Source organism: Odontomachus brunneus, unplaced genomic scaffold (assembly GCF_010583005.1).
Source record: "Odontomachus brunneus isolate Ranch 3 - 2012 unplaced genomic scaffold, Obru_v1 Obru_scaffold_050, whole genome shotgun sequence".
In the NCBI taxonomy this organism is placed as follows: Eukaryota; Metazoa; Arthropoda; class Insecta; order Hymenoptera; family Formicidae; genus Odontomachus; species Odontomachus brunneus.
The window spans coordinates 1,781,355-1,799,284 of record NW_022639500.1 but is presented as its reverse complement, the minus strand read 5'-3'; the positions used below and the strand labels follow the sequence as shown (position 1 = coordinate 1,799,284).

The 17,930-nt window shown below is 34.3% G+C and overlaps 1 protein-coding gene and 1 long non-coding RNA gene across 6 annotated transcripts; one reads left to right on the top strand and one right to left on the bottom strand.

Annotated features, from left to right (window-relative positions):
• Positions 1 to 581: 581 nt before the first annotated feature.
• On the bottom strand, positions 582 to 17,226 carry LOC116845271 (chromodomain-helicase-DNA-binding protein 1). Of its 5 annotated transcripts, XM_032817782.1 has the most exons (23): positions 16,865 to 17,226; positions 12,588 to 12,700; positions 11,068 to 11,343; positions 9,368 to 9,553; positions 9,115 to 9,284; positions 8,875 to 9,038; positions 8,646 to 8,805; positions 8,189 to 8,501; positions 7,864 to 8,071; positions 7,477 to 7,754; positions 6,614 to 7,340; positions 6,278 to 6,523; positions 5,980 to 6,147; positions 5,753 to 5,873; positions 5,484 to 5,635; positions 5,040 to 5,401; positions 4,678 to 4,912; positions 4,330 to 4,446; positions 4,016 to 4,243; positions 3,566 to 3,892; positions 2,966 to 3,462; positions 2,230 to 2,343; positions 1,938 to 2,154 (listed from the first exon to the last, which is right to left on the bottom strand). In XM_032817782.1, the coding sequence occupies exons 1-23, from the start codon at positions 17,075 to 17,077 to the stop codon at positions 1,938 to 1,940; spliced, it is 5,592 nt and encodes a 1,863-aa protein (XP_032673673.1). In that variant the 5' UTR covers positions 17,078 to 17,226. The 5 variants fall into 5 exon arrangements, with proteins under 5 accessions (XP_032673672.1, XP_032673675.1, XP_032673676.1 ...); XM_032817781.1 differs by having other exon boundaries at positions 582 to 2,343; positions 16,865 to 17,223; XM_032817783.1 differs by lacking the exon at positions 16,865 to 17,226 and adding an exon at positions 15,493 to 15,954 and having other exon boundaries at positions 1,938 to 2,343.
• Positions 16,292 to 17,144, top strand: LOC116845278. Its single transcript, XR_004378225.1, has 2 exons — positions 16,292 to 16,438; positions 16,515 to 17,144. It is a non-coding gene; the product is annotated as an uncharacterized LOC116845278 (long non-coding RNA).
• Positions 17,227 to 17,930: the final 704 nt, after the last annotated feature.

The window sequence follows — 17,930 nt, the reverse complement described above, 5'->3', positions numbered from 1 at the left end:
AAGAAACCTCCACTAAATAGAGAATATCGTACACAAGGTGCCACTAACTGTTTTTTGCCCTCGTTTCGGATATATACCGTAAACAGATATTGGGCCAATACGACTCGTAATTGCTTATCTAAGAGCATAGTAGATGCTTAAATAATTTTATAAAGTTTATATTTAATTAAAAAATAGTTAACACAATATTGATATTTGTGATATATTGTAAATATAAATATAGATGTTTTAAATAAATTGTCTAATAGCATTTTTCCTCGGAGAAAATGTTTAATATTTTTTAATCAAAAACATTTTTTCAAGGATTTGTGTATATTTGCGTATATATAATTATATATAATAATTATAATTTATATAATTATATATAATTTATATAATTATATATAAGTATATATAATTATTATTCCTTTGATAACGACTGATAACTTTTTTTTTCCTTTACGAGGTCGAGCCTCTTTATGAAACTTTATATTTATAAAATGACGAAATAAAAATTAGTAAGTATAAAAACATGCTTATTATACATTATTGACACCTTGCGTACATCCATAGGTCTTTCGCACGATTAATATTTCAATATCTTTGTAGAAAAATCATGACACTTTAATTAATACACAGTTTGTACAATTTTACAGGCATTGTTCTATAATGAAACACGACCATTTGTTATGTCTATTGCAATGCAGTCGGACTTTAGGTTGTGTTAGCAATAAAATTAGACAATTTACCATTATCAGGCTTTCATATTATCAAGTCAAGATATTTATGATAGAGTTCGAGTAGATTATATATCTAAACTAGCGATATATATCTAAACTAAACACATACATATGTATATAATTATGTACTGAAAATGCAAAATATATTATATATTATTTCGGAAGCTGTCACTTAACGAATATACTCGTTACGTAACGGATATAACAAAAAAAATCGATCTACACTATAATATAAAATATACAGGCATATGCACAAAATTTAGCTCGAACGTTTTTGATAAATTATTGTTAGCGAAATTGCACACTGATAAAATCTAATTTGGATATCTGAATTTAAGGCTAGTCGCTGTAACTGTCCTTGTTTAATTTTGGCATTAAACGCATGCCAAAATTTCGTCCGTTATACTTTTAATTAAAAAGATATATCCACAAAATAGCATTGGTCATCGATTTAGCATACTTGTAAAATTGTCCGAATACTTTCCTTTTTGCTCGAACAATCAATAAATAGTCACAAAATTAACATTGACATAATCTTAAGAGGTTAAAAAGGAAGGTTCCATGTCAAGTTAATTTTGCGATTATTTATTGATTGTTTGAGTAAAAGTGTTCGGACAATTTTAAAAGTGTGTTGAATCGATCACAAATGTCACTTTATAGATATATCTTTTTAATTGAAAGTATAACGGACGAAATCTTGGCATGTGTTTTCTCGCTTCTGATATCATTAAACAAGGACAATCATAGCGATTAGCCAGGAGCTTTAATGTTTGACAAAACAATAAAAATAGTTGTTTTCCGACGCTTCGCACGATTTTCCAATATATACAGGGGATTAAATTCCAAATTAAGCGGATTAACAACTTTCTGTAATAAATTTTAGATTGATTCTTTGGTGCGAGCTAAGAACACGATTCCGCCTGTTTTCTTACGCATAATTCACTTATTATTTGTCGTGAAATTTTTCGCGGAGATTACTGTGGTCTGCCGTGATTCACGTTATCATCGCGACGTTATTCGTAAATATTAAGAATATTAATTGGAATACCGTTTTTTTTTTACATATAAATACAAGCGTTGTGACAAATCACACAAAAAACCACATCTCGGTGCATCTCATGATTCGCATTCATACACAGAAGACTATATACAAGAGTTTGACGGTATCACAATTGCCTTGGAGTACTCGTCCGGAACAACGGAGGCGAGGAAGGAGCACTAGGAGTTGGCGTTTGGCGGTGGTGGCCTTCTGTCGTATTCCCTTCTGTAATCTTTGTTCGGCCGCCAATCGCCGGTATAATTGTCACTCGGATAGCCCCGTCCTCTGAAGTGACTTGACGTGATGTCCGCGGTAGGATAACTACCGCTACCACCACCGTAACCACCAGGACCGTATCCGTAACCCGGTGGTCCTGACGCGTACCTGTAATAATCACTTAAGGAATCCTCTCGTGAGACGGGTCGTTTTTCGTGAAGCGGAGCGTTGGTGTGTGCATTATTGTAAACGTACTTCCTCTTGTCATTCATGTGCATATTGCGATCTCGTTCCCTATCTCTGTCTCGGTGATAACCGCCGGACATTCGCCCGTACGAGTCAAAACGATCGCGCTTGTGATCGTTGAATCTATTGGAAAAAAAAGAATGACAACGATTAAGCAACAATAACATGCAGTGATCTTTATTTACATATTCAATATTAAGGTTCTTAATGACTCGCCACGAAAATCTTGATTGATGATGTGAGAAGCGAGGAAATGCATGCCAAAAATTCCTGCAAAGTACATAGAAATAAAAAGATATATCCAAAAAAATAATACTTGCAATTGATTAAGAATTCTTGTGCTCTAATCAATCAACAAATCAATAATAACTCTAAAGTTAACGTGACATGCAATCTTCCTTTTTAACCTATATTCCTATATAACCTATATTCCTCATTATTCTTTCACGTTAATTTTACAATTATTTACTAGTTAGAGCAAAAAGAAAGTTTGGAATATTTAATATGTTTAATCGATTGTAAATATCATTTTTTGCGTATATCTTTTTACTTCGACGTACTATCTTCGACGTACGAATTTTGGGCATGTATTTCCTCGCTTCTGACATCAGAAATCAAAATGGCCGCGACAAAAGACCAAGAGTCTTAGATATCTAAAGATATCTGTATATTACAAAAATTAACAAAGTTAAACAGAGAACAGTGTGTAAATATACTTGTCTTCAATATTATTATCATTACATACCTGTTATCTCTCATGTCTCTCCCCCCGTCTCTTGACATCCAATGATCGTCCTCCCTACTACCACTATAATGTCCAATGCTATATCCCCCACTGTCTCTTCCAATTCTTTCGTCCTTACCACCCCTTATCCTATCTATATTTCTATCATTATGTCCTCTGTCCCTATCTCTGTCTCGTTCTCTGTCCCTCTTCATATCTTTGTGCTTCGACTCTTTTTGCTCCTTATGTCTCGAGGTATCTGCACTGTTGGTCGTACTCGATATGGAATTCGGTGTCGACGTTATAGGAGTTATCGTAATAGCACCGATAGTAACTGCGGACGTGCTGCTGATATTGCTGACAGCAGAAATAGCCGAAAGATGTTTCTTACTTAAAGTACTGCTATTCGAATTCTCCTCGATTTCATCGAGCTTACGTTTTCCTATTCTACTGTCTTTACTACTACCATCCGCTTGCTGTTTCTCGATATGTTTGTCATGAAGCTTCTCATTATGTTTCTGCCAAAAAGAATAGGGTCGTTTATGAACTGCCGATATCTTTTATATAAATGATATTATCCTTATCGACTCGATATCTATTATATAAGCGAAGATAACGTACCTTAGTGACACTGGAGTCCTCCTTTTTATCGGGACTAGAAGAGACACCGCCATTGCTATCGACATTCTTCTTCATCGCGTGCTTGTACAGCTTATAAAGCTTCTTCGCATCAAACTCTGTGAATTTGGAAACGAAGTACCAGAGATTACTTCGCCATTCCTTGATCTGTTCAGGATCTCTATATTCCGCAAGACACGTATTAATCTGATTGCCGATTTGTAAAAGACAATGGCGCGTATGAGTCACTTGTTCCTGTGGACTCAAGGATTCATCTGGTCTGTCCAAAGCTTTCAAAGACCTCTTTACTGGCCTCATTTTTTCCTTACACTATAATAAAATAAAATAGGTTATATTATCAAACAATTTCTTATTTCACGCATCATATACATATTATATAGATTTACTACATATGTGAAAGAAACATAAATGTATAAAAGAAATGATGCCTACTTCATTGAATATTGAAGGATCCAAATCTCCAAGTACATCAAGAGCCCTTGGTTCATTATTTGCCGTGAAATGCATTGGACCTGCTGGTTGTTTATTTTTTTTTGTCTTTTTGTTCTCTTTCTTTTCTTTTTTTATTTTTTTATCTTTTTTCTTTTCCTCAGGCAAATCATCAACTTCTTCTTTGATCTCTTTCTTTACAACAACTTCATCCTCTTTCTTGACTGTCGGCTGTAATCGTAAAATATAAAATATGAGTGTGTATTCCACATTTCATAAAATGTCACGCGTTAATTTATCTTATACTCAAAATGTACCTTATCAACTTTGGGCTTCAGCTTTTTATTTTCATCACCAGAGGAATCATTGTCTTCTACAATCTCTTTAGTAATTACTTTCATCTCTTTAGGCTTTCTCGGCTTCCTCGCTCGCGTCTGAAATAAACCAATCATAAACTATAAAATCGATCTAGAAATATAAAATTAGTAAAAATAAAATTTATATATGTACTATAATATCGTAATAACACATAATGTAGCTTTTACACACTGCAATTGTCAAAGCATAAAGACAGGTAAAACGTAAGAATAAGTATTACATATATTCGGTTTTGAATCTTGTTGAATAAAAAAATTTGAATACGAAATAATACAAAATGATCTTACCACTCCTAATTTGAAGTCGATTTGCTTCTTCAAAACTTTCAGTAAGTATTCTGCGCGCGTATTGACGCGTTTCAATTGTGCTTTACTGCCATTAAGAAGAATTTTATCTCCGAGTTTTAGATTGGTGTCCATGCTAATTGCATCCCACGAACCCATACCATGCTGATATATGCCCCTCAACAGTCTGGAATCATCTTCAGAAGTCCATTCGCAGTCGAAATTCGCCTGTTTCAGCCTAAAATAATAGAGTTATAAAATAATAAATAGAGAATAAATATTAAAGTTTCTTAATTTTGTATTCAATACTTAAATTCACGTAATTTATATCTCGGTATCTTAAACAAGCTAAATTAGAAACTTACTTGAAATCAATATACCAAGTAGCACGTTGGTCAGGGTCGTTCGGCAGAGCTTGGTCCAGAGGCTCGAGTTCCTTAACTGCTGCTGAGAAGGACTTTGCATTCACCATGACACCACCCATCTTGAAGGTAGGACCACGTCCTCTCTTACGACCAGGTCCTTTACCTTCTTCTTCGCCACCTTTATTTTCTTTTGCGGTATTCTCGAACTCTGCCAAACACGTGTCACATCTAGACTTTAGTTGTTCGCCTAGGAAACGTAATTCCGACATTGGCTTTTCTTGTAACTCGGCATCGGCTGCGATATCATCTAATCGTCTCAGAGGCGCCGGGAACTTCTTATAACTCTTGACAAATCTTCGTATCTGCAAAGTAAAATTTTATTATAGCATCAAATTCGCACACAAGCGTATAGAAATAGTTTCGTGTAAAATTAAAACTGCATACCTCAACATCGGTAAAGCTTTTGATGTTCTCACGCGGTGTAACTCTTGGTCTGCCTCTCTTTTTGGGTCTTTCATCGTCGCTGCCTTCTACGTCGCTACCTGATTCGTCACCATCTTCACTTTCGTCCTGCTTCTTGCGCTTTTTGCCCTTCCCTTTACATAAAATAATATCCGTTTGCTTATATACGTGTTGTTACATTTCACGAAAAACAAATTGCAACGTTTTGTTAACAAATGATATTTAAACTAGACTAAAATAAACGTGCATACCGCTTTCGTTAATTTGCTGAAGAGTCTTCCGGCTTCTTGGCGGTAGGTAAAGATCCTCCATCTCTTTTGATTTCTCTTCCTCTTCTACTTTCTTGCGGAAGTTTTCGGGAATGATTTCCGCCTAGAACGCATAATTAACATTGTAATATATAATGTTAAATAAGTAAATTTTAACATTTCACAGAGGAAATTTTGGATTAATTGCCGTATCTATGTTATACACATACCCAGTCTTTACTTTCGTCATCGTTATCGTTTGCTTGATTTATTGGTTCAGATTCCTCTTCAAATGCAGCGAAACTAGCGACTTTAAAAGCAGACAACAATTCATCGCCAACTGTCATTGGTCCTTCGTCTCTTGTTTCAGCTCTTTTTAATATCTCATCGATATCACACTAATTACATAGAAATTATAAATATTTATATATATATACATCATGAATACTGATAGTTTATTTGTATCTAATTATAACTTCATATACAAAAGTATTTATCCAAGGATGTAAGATATGTCAATAGACTTACGGTTGGCTCTTCATCTCCATCCTCTTCATCTTTAAATAGATCTTCCGCACCGAATTTCAAAATGGCATTCAGATCCTCCTTATTAAATGGATTGCTATTGGTCCCCGCGTTTTTCTTATCTAATACTGTTCGTCCGGTTGTATCCATTCTCTGTATCACTAAATGGTCAAGGACCATCTTTTGCTTCGCACGTTCCACAATCTCTTCCTCGACCGAATTCTTTGTAACCAGACGATAGATATTGACCTATAATAAATATAGTGTGAAGTTTGTTAAAAAAAACGGCGTTTAGATAATTTGTATAAATTGAATATCGTATGACAATTGCAAGCGTACCTGATTCTTTTGTCCTATTCGATGCGCTCTAGCTTGCGCTTGTAAGTCGTTCTGCGGATTCCAATCAGAATCGAAGATTATCACGGTGTCCGCGGTGGCAAGATTAATACCAAGACCACCGGCACGCGTTGACAATAAGAAACAGAAGTCCGTTGAACCCTCTGCATTAAAGTGATCCAGTGCCTGTTTCCTCAATTCGCCTTTTATACTTCCATCTAATCTTTGGAATGGAAAATGCTTCTTTTGCAGATATTCACCGATGATGTCCAACATTCTCACCATTTGGCTGAATATCAGAACTCTGTGTCCCTTTTCGCGCAGTCTCACCAATAATTTATCCAGAAGCACTAATTTGCCGGAACCACGGATCAATTGTTGCAAATAATCCTCATTACTATCCTTCTTCTCGTATTCGGTAGGTTTCGTAAGAAAGGCATGATTGCAGCACTTCTTCAATTCGATAACAATGTTTAAGAATGTCATCGTAGATCCCTTAGTGCCTTTTCGCAACGCGCTGTAATTTTTGGTTAATATCCATTTATAATATTGTTTCTGCACCGACGTCATTTCCACTCGTAGGATTTGTTCAACCTTGGCAGGTAAAGATTTCTCAACGTCCTTCTTCACTCGGCGCAAAATAAATGGTTCCAATTGTTTATGCAGCTTGGAATATCCTTTCTGGGCAGCATTCTCGTGTTCCTTCTCGAATTCTTCCCACGAATTAAATCTACATAATAAAACGATATGATGAATATAAATGTCAGAATAAGAGATATTTATATTTTTAGGAATATTCTATATAAAGAATTATAAAAATTAGATTAAAAAATTTAAACAGAAATTCAAATATGATAGAAACTAACTTCATAGGCATGATGAAGTGCAGTAAGGCCCATAACTCTTTCAAGCTGTTTTGCAATGGGGTACCAGTAATCAATAAACGATGATTAGTATGAAATTCAGCAAGTGCTTTATATAAAAGGGAATCGTCATTCTTCAATCGATGAGCTTCATCCACTAATAGCACTGCCCAGTTTAAGGCACCCAAAAATGTTTTGTCTTTAAGTACTATTTCATATGTTGTAAGTATAGCGTTAAACTTTAGCCTCTTCGAACTATAGCACCATTCGTGTTCTCTGATCTAAAAAAAAAAAAAGAATATATAAAGATTTATATAATATAAACCAATTCAAGATATTTTAATGCAACAAATATTAATGATGAGATAAATAATAAAAAATAATACTTACAACATTGCGGGAAGAGACATCACCCAAGTAAGTAACGAAATTCATATCGGGTGCCCATTGAGACATCTCTCTCTGCCAGGAAGTCATCGTCGACAATGGAACTACTAATAAGAATGGCCCATAAAGTTGCTGAGTGTGAAATAGATAGTAGAGGAAGCATATCGTTTGGATTGTTTTACCCAGACCCATCTCATCAGCTAGTATGACACTGTAGAAAAATAAATGTAATTAAATAAGAAAAAATACAATTATCTTAAATAATAATACAATTATCGGTAAAATACAATTAACGTAAGTTATTCCTTATATACGAGAATTTGCATACCTGTTTTCCTTGCACCAAGAATGAATCATCCAATTAAGTCCATCCATCTGATAATCTCTTAGTACTAAATCTTTCCCTTTGCCCATATAGTCTGGTTGTCCTTTCAATTGATGAAACTTGGGTCTAGATTTAAGGACTTTACAATGTTTGCTCGGCGTTCTCTTGGAATCCTCTCTGTCACGAAACTCTCTAATCTTCTCTGGCCATTTTTTCACTATTAGAGCTCCATCTTCCCATGTAGATTCGACATAAGACAAACTTTCCCATTTGCAAAGATAATCAGGATGTTCCGAATCTGGTTTGTCATAGTCAGCTAAAATATATATGTATATATATAACAAATTATATTACTCCATTTTCTAAAAAGGCATGCAATATTAAAACTCGAAGTTATTAATTTCTTTTGTTGCCAGCGTAAATAAAATATATTATTTTTAGATCTAATTTATGTTAATACCAATAATCCGCTCGACATTGTTATAACTCTTCAAGAGATCTTGTTGGAGCTCTAACTGACACTCGAAGTAATCTATATCCTCTGGTCCAGCGCCATCTCTCCACTGTTTGATCTCACGTTCGCGTTTAATAAAATTGTCCAACTTCTTTAATCCTTTAACCTAATAAATATAAAAGTCATGAATATTTCTTGCAATTAAGAAAGATCAAAATAAGAATTTTAATCATACCTTTTGTGCTTTTAAGGATTCCTCCGATTCCCATGTGTTGTGTATATGAGACCAGCCTTTCCATTTAATCAAATATTGTATTTCGGTCTCTACGTCACTTAGATCCTGTGGATTGGGATCACCGTTTTCCTCGACAGCATAAATCGTAGTCATGTTGCCGGTAACTGCAAAAAATTACAAAGCAGATATATTTATTATTTCAGTTACTATCCTGTTTAACAATGTTGTGCCTAATCCTACCTCCTTTCTTGCCTCTCCTCTGCCCCAAAATTCGCTCAACCGTTTCAGCATTATCAGGTTCTGTAGATACGGCATTAGATTCTTCGACCTCAACCAGATCGTCGCTATCGGTTCCCTCTTCGCTTTCTTCTTTGTAACTGACAGCCGTGCCTGTCCTTCTAGTAACTTGTCTAGTAGTAAAAAATTTAACATTAATAACGCTAAATCTAATTTACATATTATTTTATACACTTTTATTTTTTCAAATATATACCTTCTATTGTCATCGCTATCGAAGGAAGATTCAGTAGATTCAGAAATGCGCTTCTTTCGTGCTCTGGCTTTCTCTTTCGCTTTCTGCGCCGCACGTCTATTTAGGGATTTACTAGGTGGAGGCCTTTGATTTTCAATTTCATCAGATTCTGAATCTGAAGTCTCCGAGTTCCACGAAGTGTGTGAACTAAAAAATAAAATCAGCAATACGTACACATATAACCATTCTTATTACATTTTATGCTTACATCAATAATGGTAAAATCACTTATTAAAATTATGAATTTAATTAAAATATTATTTATTTTTTTAATATATTTCTTAAAAATTTTCACATTATTTTTATATAATGCAGAATTCTTTTTATACGTATAATCTGTACACAACTCATGCAAAAAAATGATATAATAATAATAACAATATAACTAAAGATGATAATTATATTAGAAGAAAAAAGTAAAGCTGTGAAAAATAAAATCTACTTATTATTTGTAACTGTTATTTAGCGTAATTTAAGATTAATTTATAGAAAATAAAGCTGAAACAATTCAGAAAATTGCACACGCGTCCTATTCTTCATAACATATAAAACCTATAGCTGTTAAGTTTTTAATCTGAGATAACATAGAATATGAAGATGCATTGTGAGATAAATTGAAAAGTGTAATAAGCAAACATGTGCAAAACAAAAGTGAAATTTAATTAGTGCACAAAAAGATAAAAGGCGTATACATTTATAAATACTTGTTAATCTCAAAAGTATACGTATATTGCTGTACCACATTTCGAGTAATGCTATGTGCATAAAAATTCATAAAATATATAACATAAGATATATAACTTTGTTACGGACATTGTCGATAGAAACATTATGAATTTTTCGGTAAATTCATATGTGCTGTATTGTTGGATAATAAAATTTGAGTTGCGCAACATGATATAACAACTGACATTGTGATGTTAGGATAACAGTTATTTATAAATTCATTAATTTGCATATTAAAGTTACGTGTTTAGAGCCATAATGTAATGAATAAGCAAAAACTAGCGAAAATTAGGATTATTCATGAAATCATAATACTTTATAGTAAATTTACAATAATTATTCGCTTCACAGTAAAAGAGCTATATTATAGCAAAATACGTACTTTGCAATAAGAACGATAAAATCAAAGTCCAAGGTACAGGTTAATCGTATGTATACTATTTTGTATTGGCTAATAAAAATCACGAGCGTCATTATCTCTAAACTAGCATTTAGCGTTTCGCAGTTCGATAATATAACATAGATATCAATGGCATCGATAAAACGTATTGTAATAACTGTCACGGATATTTTCATTCACAACAATTTCTTAATATTCTTGCTTTCGGCACGCCTCTAAACGATATTGTAGTTCTATAATCCACGTAGTTCTGTATTTATATAATATGTTATAAATGTTGTTTCTAGTTCAATTAAAAGAGATAAACAACTCACGTATAAACAAAAGGTAATAATCCTTTTGAAACGTTACAATACTTCCCATCGATGCCGCTATTGTAATCTTTCATACTTTCGTGGCCTCTTAGAATAATAATCGCAGTAATTCGCTCAGCCAAGCAACATCGATCATAATCATTATAATAATTATCATCATCATCATCATCATCATTACCATCACCATGATCGAGCCGAGAGATCCTCCCGATTTTACTTACCTCTTCTTCTTGTATTTCTTGCGACTATCGCTGTCGCTCCCGCGGTTTGTAGCGAGCCTTTCCGGCTCTTTCCTCGAACGCCCAGACCTCCTGATGCCATATATGTCAGGATTCTCTTCCCATTCGCGACCATGTTTAACCCTAATCTTTGTCTCTGTGCTGTGATTTGAGCTTTTGCTCTGGAAGCTATCACTGTGTGCAGGTGCATCCGACTTCTCTGACTTTTCTGAATCAGAGCCTGACCCGGAACCGGAACTGCTCGAGGAGCTAGAGTCACTGCGTTAAGCAGTCGGGCAATGTTTCATATTTAACTAATTATATATGAACGGAAAATATATAGAGACAGCATTTTGAAGTGCACTTATCCGGAACGACTTTAATGCTGATAACGTAATCACGTAAAAATAGAAGTAGAGTAATTACAGACAAAGAAAAAAACTGCCAGCGTTTATTAAAAATCATTCTCTATTATTACTAAAAACTTGCCTCATTTATCTAACATAATTAAATATTAAATTCATAATATAATAATTGTATTCAATTTTTATTATATTATTTTCAAATAATATAGAGCGACAAAACAATTTTCTTAACATAGGAGAAATATAAAGATAAAAATATGTCAACTAAGTGAAATATCTGCATATTAAATTAACTGCTTAATTGCTACCGAATAATAAAAAAAACTGTGCATTGTATGTAATGTTACAAGATAAAAAAATTATCAATGCATTAAACATAAACGTTGAAACAGCTTGGCATGTCTTGCAATATAAGAGAGATATTTCAAGATGCTGTTTCTAACATATAAGTGTGAATCTAATTCTGCAATTCTACGTCGAGATTCATACCACTGATAGTTAACATGAGTTGAAAGTATAGTCTAATGCTACGAAAAGATACTACCAGCTTATCTAGCATTGAAGAGATAATTTTCGAATACGAGAAAGCGGACATCATATGACATATATAACGTATAAGAATTATGTGCGTTCATAAAAATATATTCAGTATACATAAAGTTAGCAAAATTGTTAAGACACTGTTAGTGCTATATAAAGCTATAGCAATACACAAGTAGCCAGTTTGTGAGTGGCGCTAATCCTAATAAACCCTTACACATCAGAGGACCTGATATGTACTTGTATTCAATTCTTTTCTTTTCTTTCTGCTATATATTTACAATATATTATTATAATTGCATTTTACGTTAAACACATATTTATAAACTAGAAATACTAATCTCTTTATCAAAAACTTTATGATGACAGATTAGTCTATATCCATAAAGAGAGATATCAATCCCTTGATCCCTTAATGATTATTGATTGGTTTAATTGTTATCGCGCACTCTTAAAGATACTGAAGGAAACCTAAGTGTACTCGAAAAATTATTCTCGATTAACTCGCTTGTTCATGTAATATAAAAAGTACGCAATAAGATAAAAATATACCGATACAAGCTCGTGTATCAGGTCTTATGATTTTCAGGGAAACGAACATGTCTCAACTGAACTTACCTCTCGGAGCCGGATCCTGTACCGCTATTACTCCCGGAAGAAGAGCTATCGCTTTTACTCTCATTCTCGGAATCCGATCCGGATTCCTTACCGGATTCGGACTCTAATGCCTTCTGCAAGTTAATCAAACCGGTTGCATATAATTGCGATTTTTACTTCTTTACAAAGTATAACTTGATGTGTGTTGTTTGGAATAATTTTCCCATCAGATTATCACCAATTTCGATATCTCCCGCGATTTTAATTCCGAAGGAATTTTATTTGAAACGGAAATACGATTACGACAACGAGCAAAAGATATCAAGTTCGCAATCGAACTCATATATTCTCACATTTCCTCTGTCAGCCCGAACGCAATGTCGACGAACGGTACAATTCGTCCACCATTTTATGATGGTCGTCCGCCATTTTGTGTTCTTGCAAACGTAATACTAATTTCCTAAGACACTCTTTAAATAATCGTGATCGCTTGTACAATAATTTCTCGGCTTGCATGAAAGTACCAAGAGAAAAAAAATAACGATTCAATGTACATTATATATTACAATACATCAAATTCCATACCTAACAAGAAAAAGTAGTTCCTTCTTCATGTTCCAACGTCCAGTAAAAGTAAAAAAATAATAGCGAGATGCGAAGATCCTTCTAATTTGAGCAAGTATTCCGCAAAATACTGATGAAAATCACTTTCAATGTTACTCGCATGAAAGAAATTAGTTTAAAGACGTAAATAACATACTAGGTTCTTGCAGACTAGGAATTCAATAAAAGTTTGGGTATCGAAGATGAATAATAGAGCATGATGCTGAAAGTTTACACATTTATTAAATATTTTAAAAAGTACATTTTCCAGCCAGTGATATATGTGTGAATAATCTATATTACATACACACATATATATGCAGTACCTGTATTGTATAATATGTAATATAAATATATGTATCATGTACATGTATATATCAAACACAGAATTAGTACTTTTATATATTTATATACATATATGTAGTAAATCATATATAGCAGTAGAAATATATACGCTATACATATTTTTATGCATATATTCTATTCAGTTCTTCAATACATAAAAGATAAATTAATGTTTGTTATTAATGCACATTAACTATATGATTCTATACTTAATGCACCTTCTGAAGCATTTGCTATAATAGCATTTTATTACACTGATTTTTAATATTTATCATATTTACATTGAATTGCAATATAAAATTATGCTAAAGATATAAGCACAGTAAAATTCTACTTTGCATAAAATCAAATCGATTTCATCAAAATAGAGAGCTTTACTTTTACACGTATATAAAAGCTTTACTTTTACATATATATAAAATGAACATGTTGCTTGCTTCTTCTTTATAAAAAAAACTTTCAATGAATACTATGATTTTAACTATATAACTAGCAGCAGTAATTATGACAGCAATATGATTAAACATTAAGAGAAGTCAATATTGTAGGTTATAATACTACTGATATTGTAACCTATTATTAAAGACATAATGATACAAACATAAAAATGATCTCTATGTATAAAATTATGACATAAAATATATATGTCATAATATATTGTATCATGATATGGTTGTAGAAATGATTCAAGAAAAAGTTGATCCCCACTAGTTTGTTGATTGAGAACTTTAACACATTATAATAGTTTATAAGTGATATGCTGAAGATTAAATAAATAAAATATAAATTTAAGTGTATGTATGAAATTGATTAGATTTACTCAAAGTTATTACAGACATCTATGTGGCAATTCTGTAAAAAAGCCATAGCAATTTCTATATTTTGTGTATCCACAACAAAGACACATAATAAGCTTGAAATTGCTTGAAATTTTGGTTCAATTCCTCTAATGAATCATAACTAGCTTTGTCACTATCTCAAAAATTACATATATCCTCTAAAAAGCTTACAATTAAAAGTGTACATTTGCTTTTAATATTATCCTCGTGATATGTTAAGACAAATCTATTCTGAGACTGAACCAAATGCAGTATTACACAGTAGCTTATCTTCCTTTTTATGATATGCAAAACATCCTTGTGTTATGGTATAGTACGATTCTTATTATCATGAGACAAATGTAACAGAAATTTATGATTAAAACAAGATTCTAATAGGCACACTTAGAGTCTCGTAGGATGTACAAGGCTTATTGACAGCTTTTTCACAGATTTAAATTAAATGTCCCATACCAAATTGTGAAATTACTATGGAAATTTCCATAGAGTTTTTAAAGAGCATAAGCACAGGAATATTTTGAACATTTGCCTGATGGAAATGCCTTAAAATCATGGATATCCACCGTGAAAATCGTGTTGTACGTTCCTGATGACTAGATGAGACTGTACATCCCGATATTCAAGCTCAATTTGCAAAAATGGGTACATTTTAGATTTTCGAATAAGTATAACACTAGGCTAGCGGAAAGTGCGAGGAAACGTTCGCGACGAAAATCAGGGTGGTTCTACGATATATTCTGTGATAAATGTCACGTTGAATCTACGTAAACAAACTTATAGGTTATTGGAGAGGCTGGAAAAGTGTGTAAAGTCGCGGAAAATTGCGGTGCACGAGGCACAAGTTCCTGAGTCCAGAGGGTCCGCGGGACCCCGCCCTACGCATACAAACCCTCTGCGGCCGGACTTATAGGGTTTTTCCGAATATTTTTAATATTTTTGCCCGTTATCGGTACACCGAAAGACGCGGGACAACGTGATTATTCCCTATTCCAAACAACACCCGATATCGCGTAACACGTGTTCGCATTAACACGTATAAATGCGCCGCGATGTCGCAAATAATCGGCAATCGTTGTAAAAACCGGTAAATTCGCAGTAGAATTGCACTCGCACCAGTTTGATATCGATAAGCCACTCACCTGCATTGTACTCATGTACGCGTCGCAACAATACGTCCCGATCCCAGAATTGCTGCCAATAATATACTGCCAATTCAACGCCAAGACTGCCCGAGGTATACGGATTCGCGATATCAAAGGGTTACTCTAACGCGAAAACGCGACATCGAGGAAACTATCAAGCCACACGCACTATATGCTCGCGAACCCAAGTTCGTCCGCCATTTTGTGATCAAGCTAGCTGCTTCGACGTCCCCGTACATTCACGCACTCCCCTGCCCTCTCACTTATTCCCAGCATGCAACGCGGGCGCCATCTCGCTCTCCCCACTACCCTGCCACGTCCTATCCTGTGCGTGTGCGCGCGCATACCGGAATTGAAGGAATCACACGAGATACTTTTGCGACATAAAATCCGCCGATAAAAATAACAATTGGATCCTTGACCGACTTAAAAAAATTAGTTTCGCGATTTTTGCACGTAGGATCGCGCTCGGCCGAACGTGATTCTTCCCGCGGTGATCTGTCGCTATCGATTATCGGGACGATGGCGTAGCGGAAATCGCTTGTTAGGCAGCCATTTTGACCAGCTGGGGCGAATTTTACCCAGAATGCACGACACACCGAACGACGACTGCTATTTTACGTGCGCGTTACGGCGACGCGTAGAAAATGGCGTGCACGCGAGTTCGAGAAACTTCCGCGACCTTGAGAAGCTTGTTCTCCTCCTTTTTTTCAAAAACTCCATGACCGAGAGAAAATAAGACCAAAAAAAGTAGAAATAACTTCGAGCAGAGAAGAAAATGCGTAATATATTATCACTTGACGTTAGATGCTTTAACATCGCTGTCGAGTACGAATTCTAGTCGAAAATACGCGAGATATCGATTTTTCGCCATGATTTTAGCGTCGAGACCGAGAAAAATCATTCGATCGGAACGTAACGTTGCCTTCATGACACATATAAGGTGAGCGGCTAATACATACCGTTTGACACAATTAAACGTTTTCGAGGGCTCTCAGGAACTTGTGTTTTAACTCTAGCACACATCTCGCTTACGGAGTAACACACAAACCGTCTCGGCGACATGATCGATCTAAATGAATAGGAATGACTCAAAACGCCAAGAACGACGTCGCCATGCAAAACTCTAGCAATATATGGAAAACTGCAAGAGCGAAGCGGCTAGACGGCTTTTCCATCGCGTAATGGGCGTGTACGCGTCTCAACCACGTTCGAATGAAAATTTCGGACTGAACAACGTGTCGCAACGCCGAAATAACGGCACGAATTTGACGGCACGCATATCTTGTCACGTTGGAAAGCCAGCCAGCCCTTCGACAGGCGATGAAACTAACGTATTGCGACGAGAATGAGAGACGAAGAATATTACCCAGGCACCAGTGGCACGTCGTACCGGAAAAGGAAGAGTTAGCCATTCAGCGCCACGTACGAACATCTCCGGCTTCCTGTCGATTCTCGAAGCTCGATTCTCGCAGCTTCGAGATTCGATTATGGCGGCGTATATGTTTGAAGATGATGAGAATGATATTTCGATGCAACATGTATCAAGACAATAAAAGTGAAGACATAAACCGCCAGTCATAAACTGATATCAAATTACATATTGAAGTTCGAAATAAGTGCTAAATAAATTTTTCTCCCATTGACTATACTTTTTTTATAATTTTATACACACATGACGATCGTATACTGCTTACTCCTTTTTGATATTGTACCAGGTTGTTCTAACAAAATGCCATTCTAAAACATAATAAATGTAATGAATCATTTTATATTGTAACAAAAGATACACTCAGAATTACTATCTTTACTCTTGTTTCATCAGCGTTGATACAATGATTCTTATTCTGTGAACTCTCTTTTATAGATAAAAGTATCTCTAATACTTATTTCTATCAATATTGATTAAATCTTGAATTTGAACTCTATTCAGACAAAGCTTAAATTCAAATTAATCAACATTGGTAAAAACAAGTATAAATATGGCTTATAAGTCTTCCAATTAACTTGTAAACATATTTAGAGAAGTATTTTCATTTATAAAAAAGATCTCAGAATAAGGACTAATGTGTTCAAGAAAATAGACACAAACTCTCTCGACAAGACATATATTAATCGTAGTATCTTATTATATAACAAGAATATTTACTTTATATAATTAATCTTTTGTGAATGTAAGATATTTACAAATATATATACAGAATTAGCATCTAAACACTGTAGTTTAAGAATTAAAATAACTTTTGAGACAGTTAATGTATCATGATTTCAGCACTAGACAATTTTAAGCATATAATTGTTTTTATTTAACAGTGTAGTGTTTTCGATTAATATACAATACTATATACGATAAAATATTGAAATAATTATTGATGTGGTTAACAATATGTACACACACACACACACACATACGTGCGCGCGCACGCACGCGCACG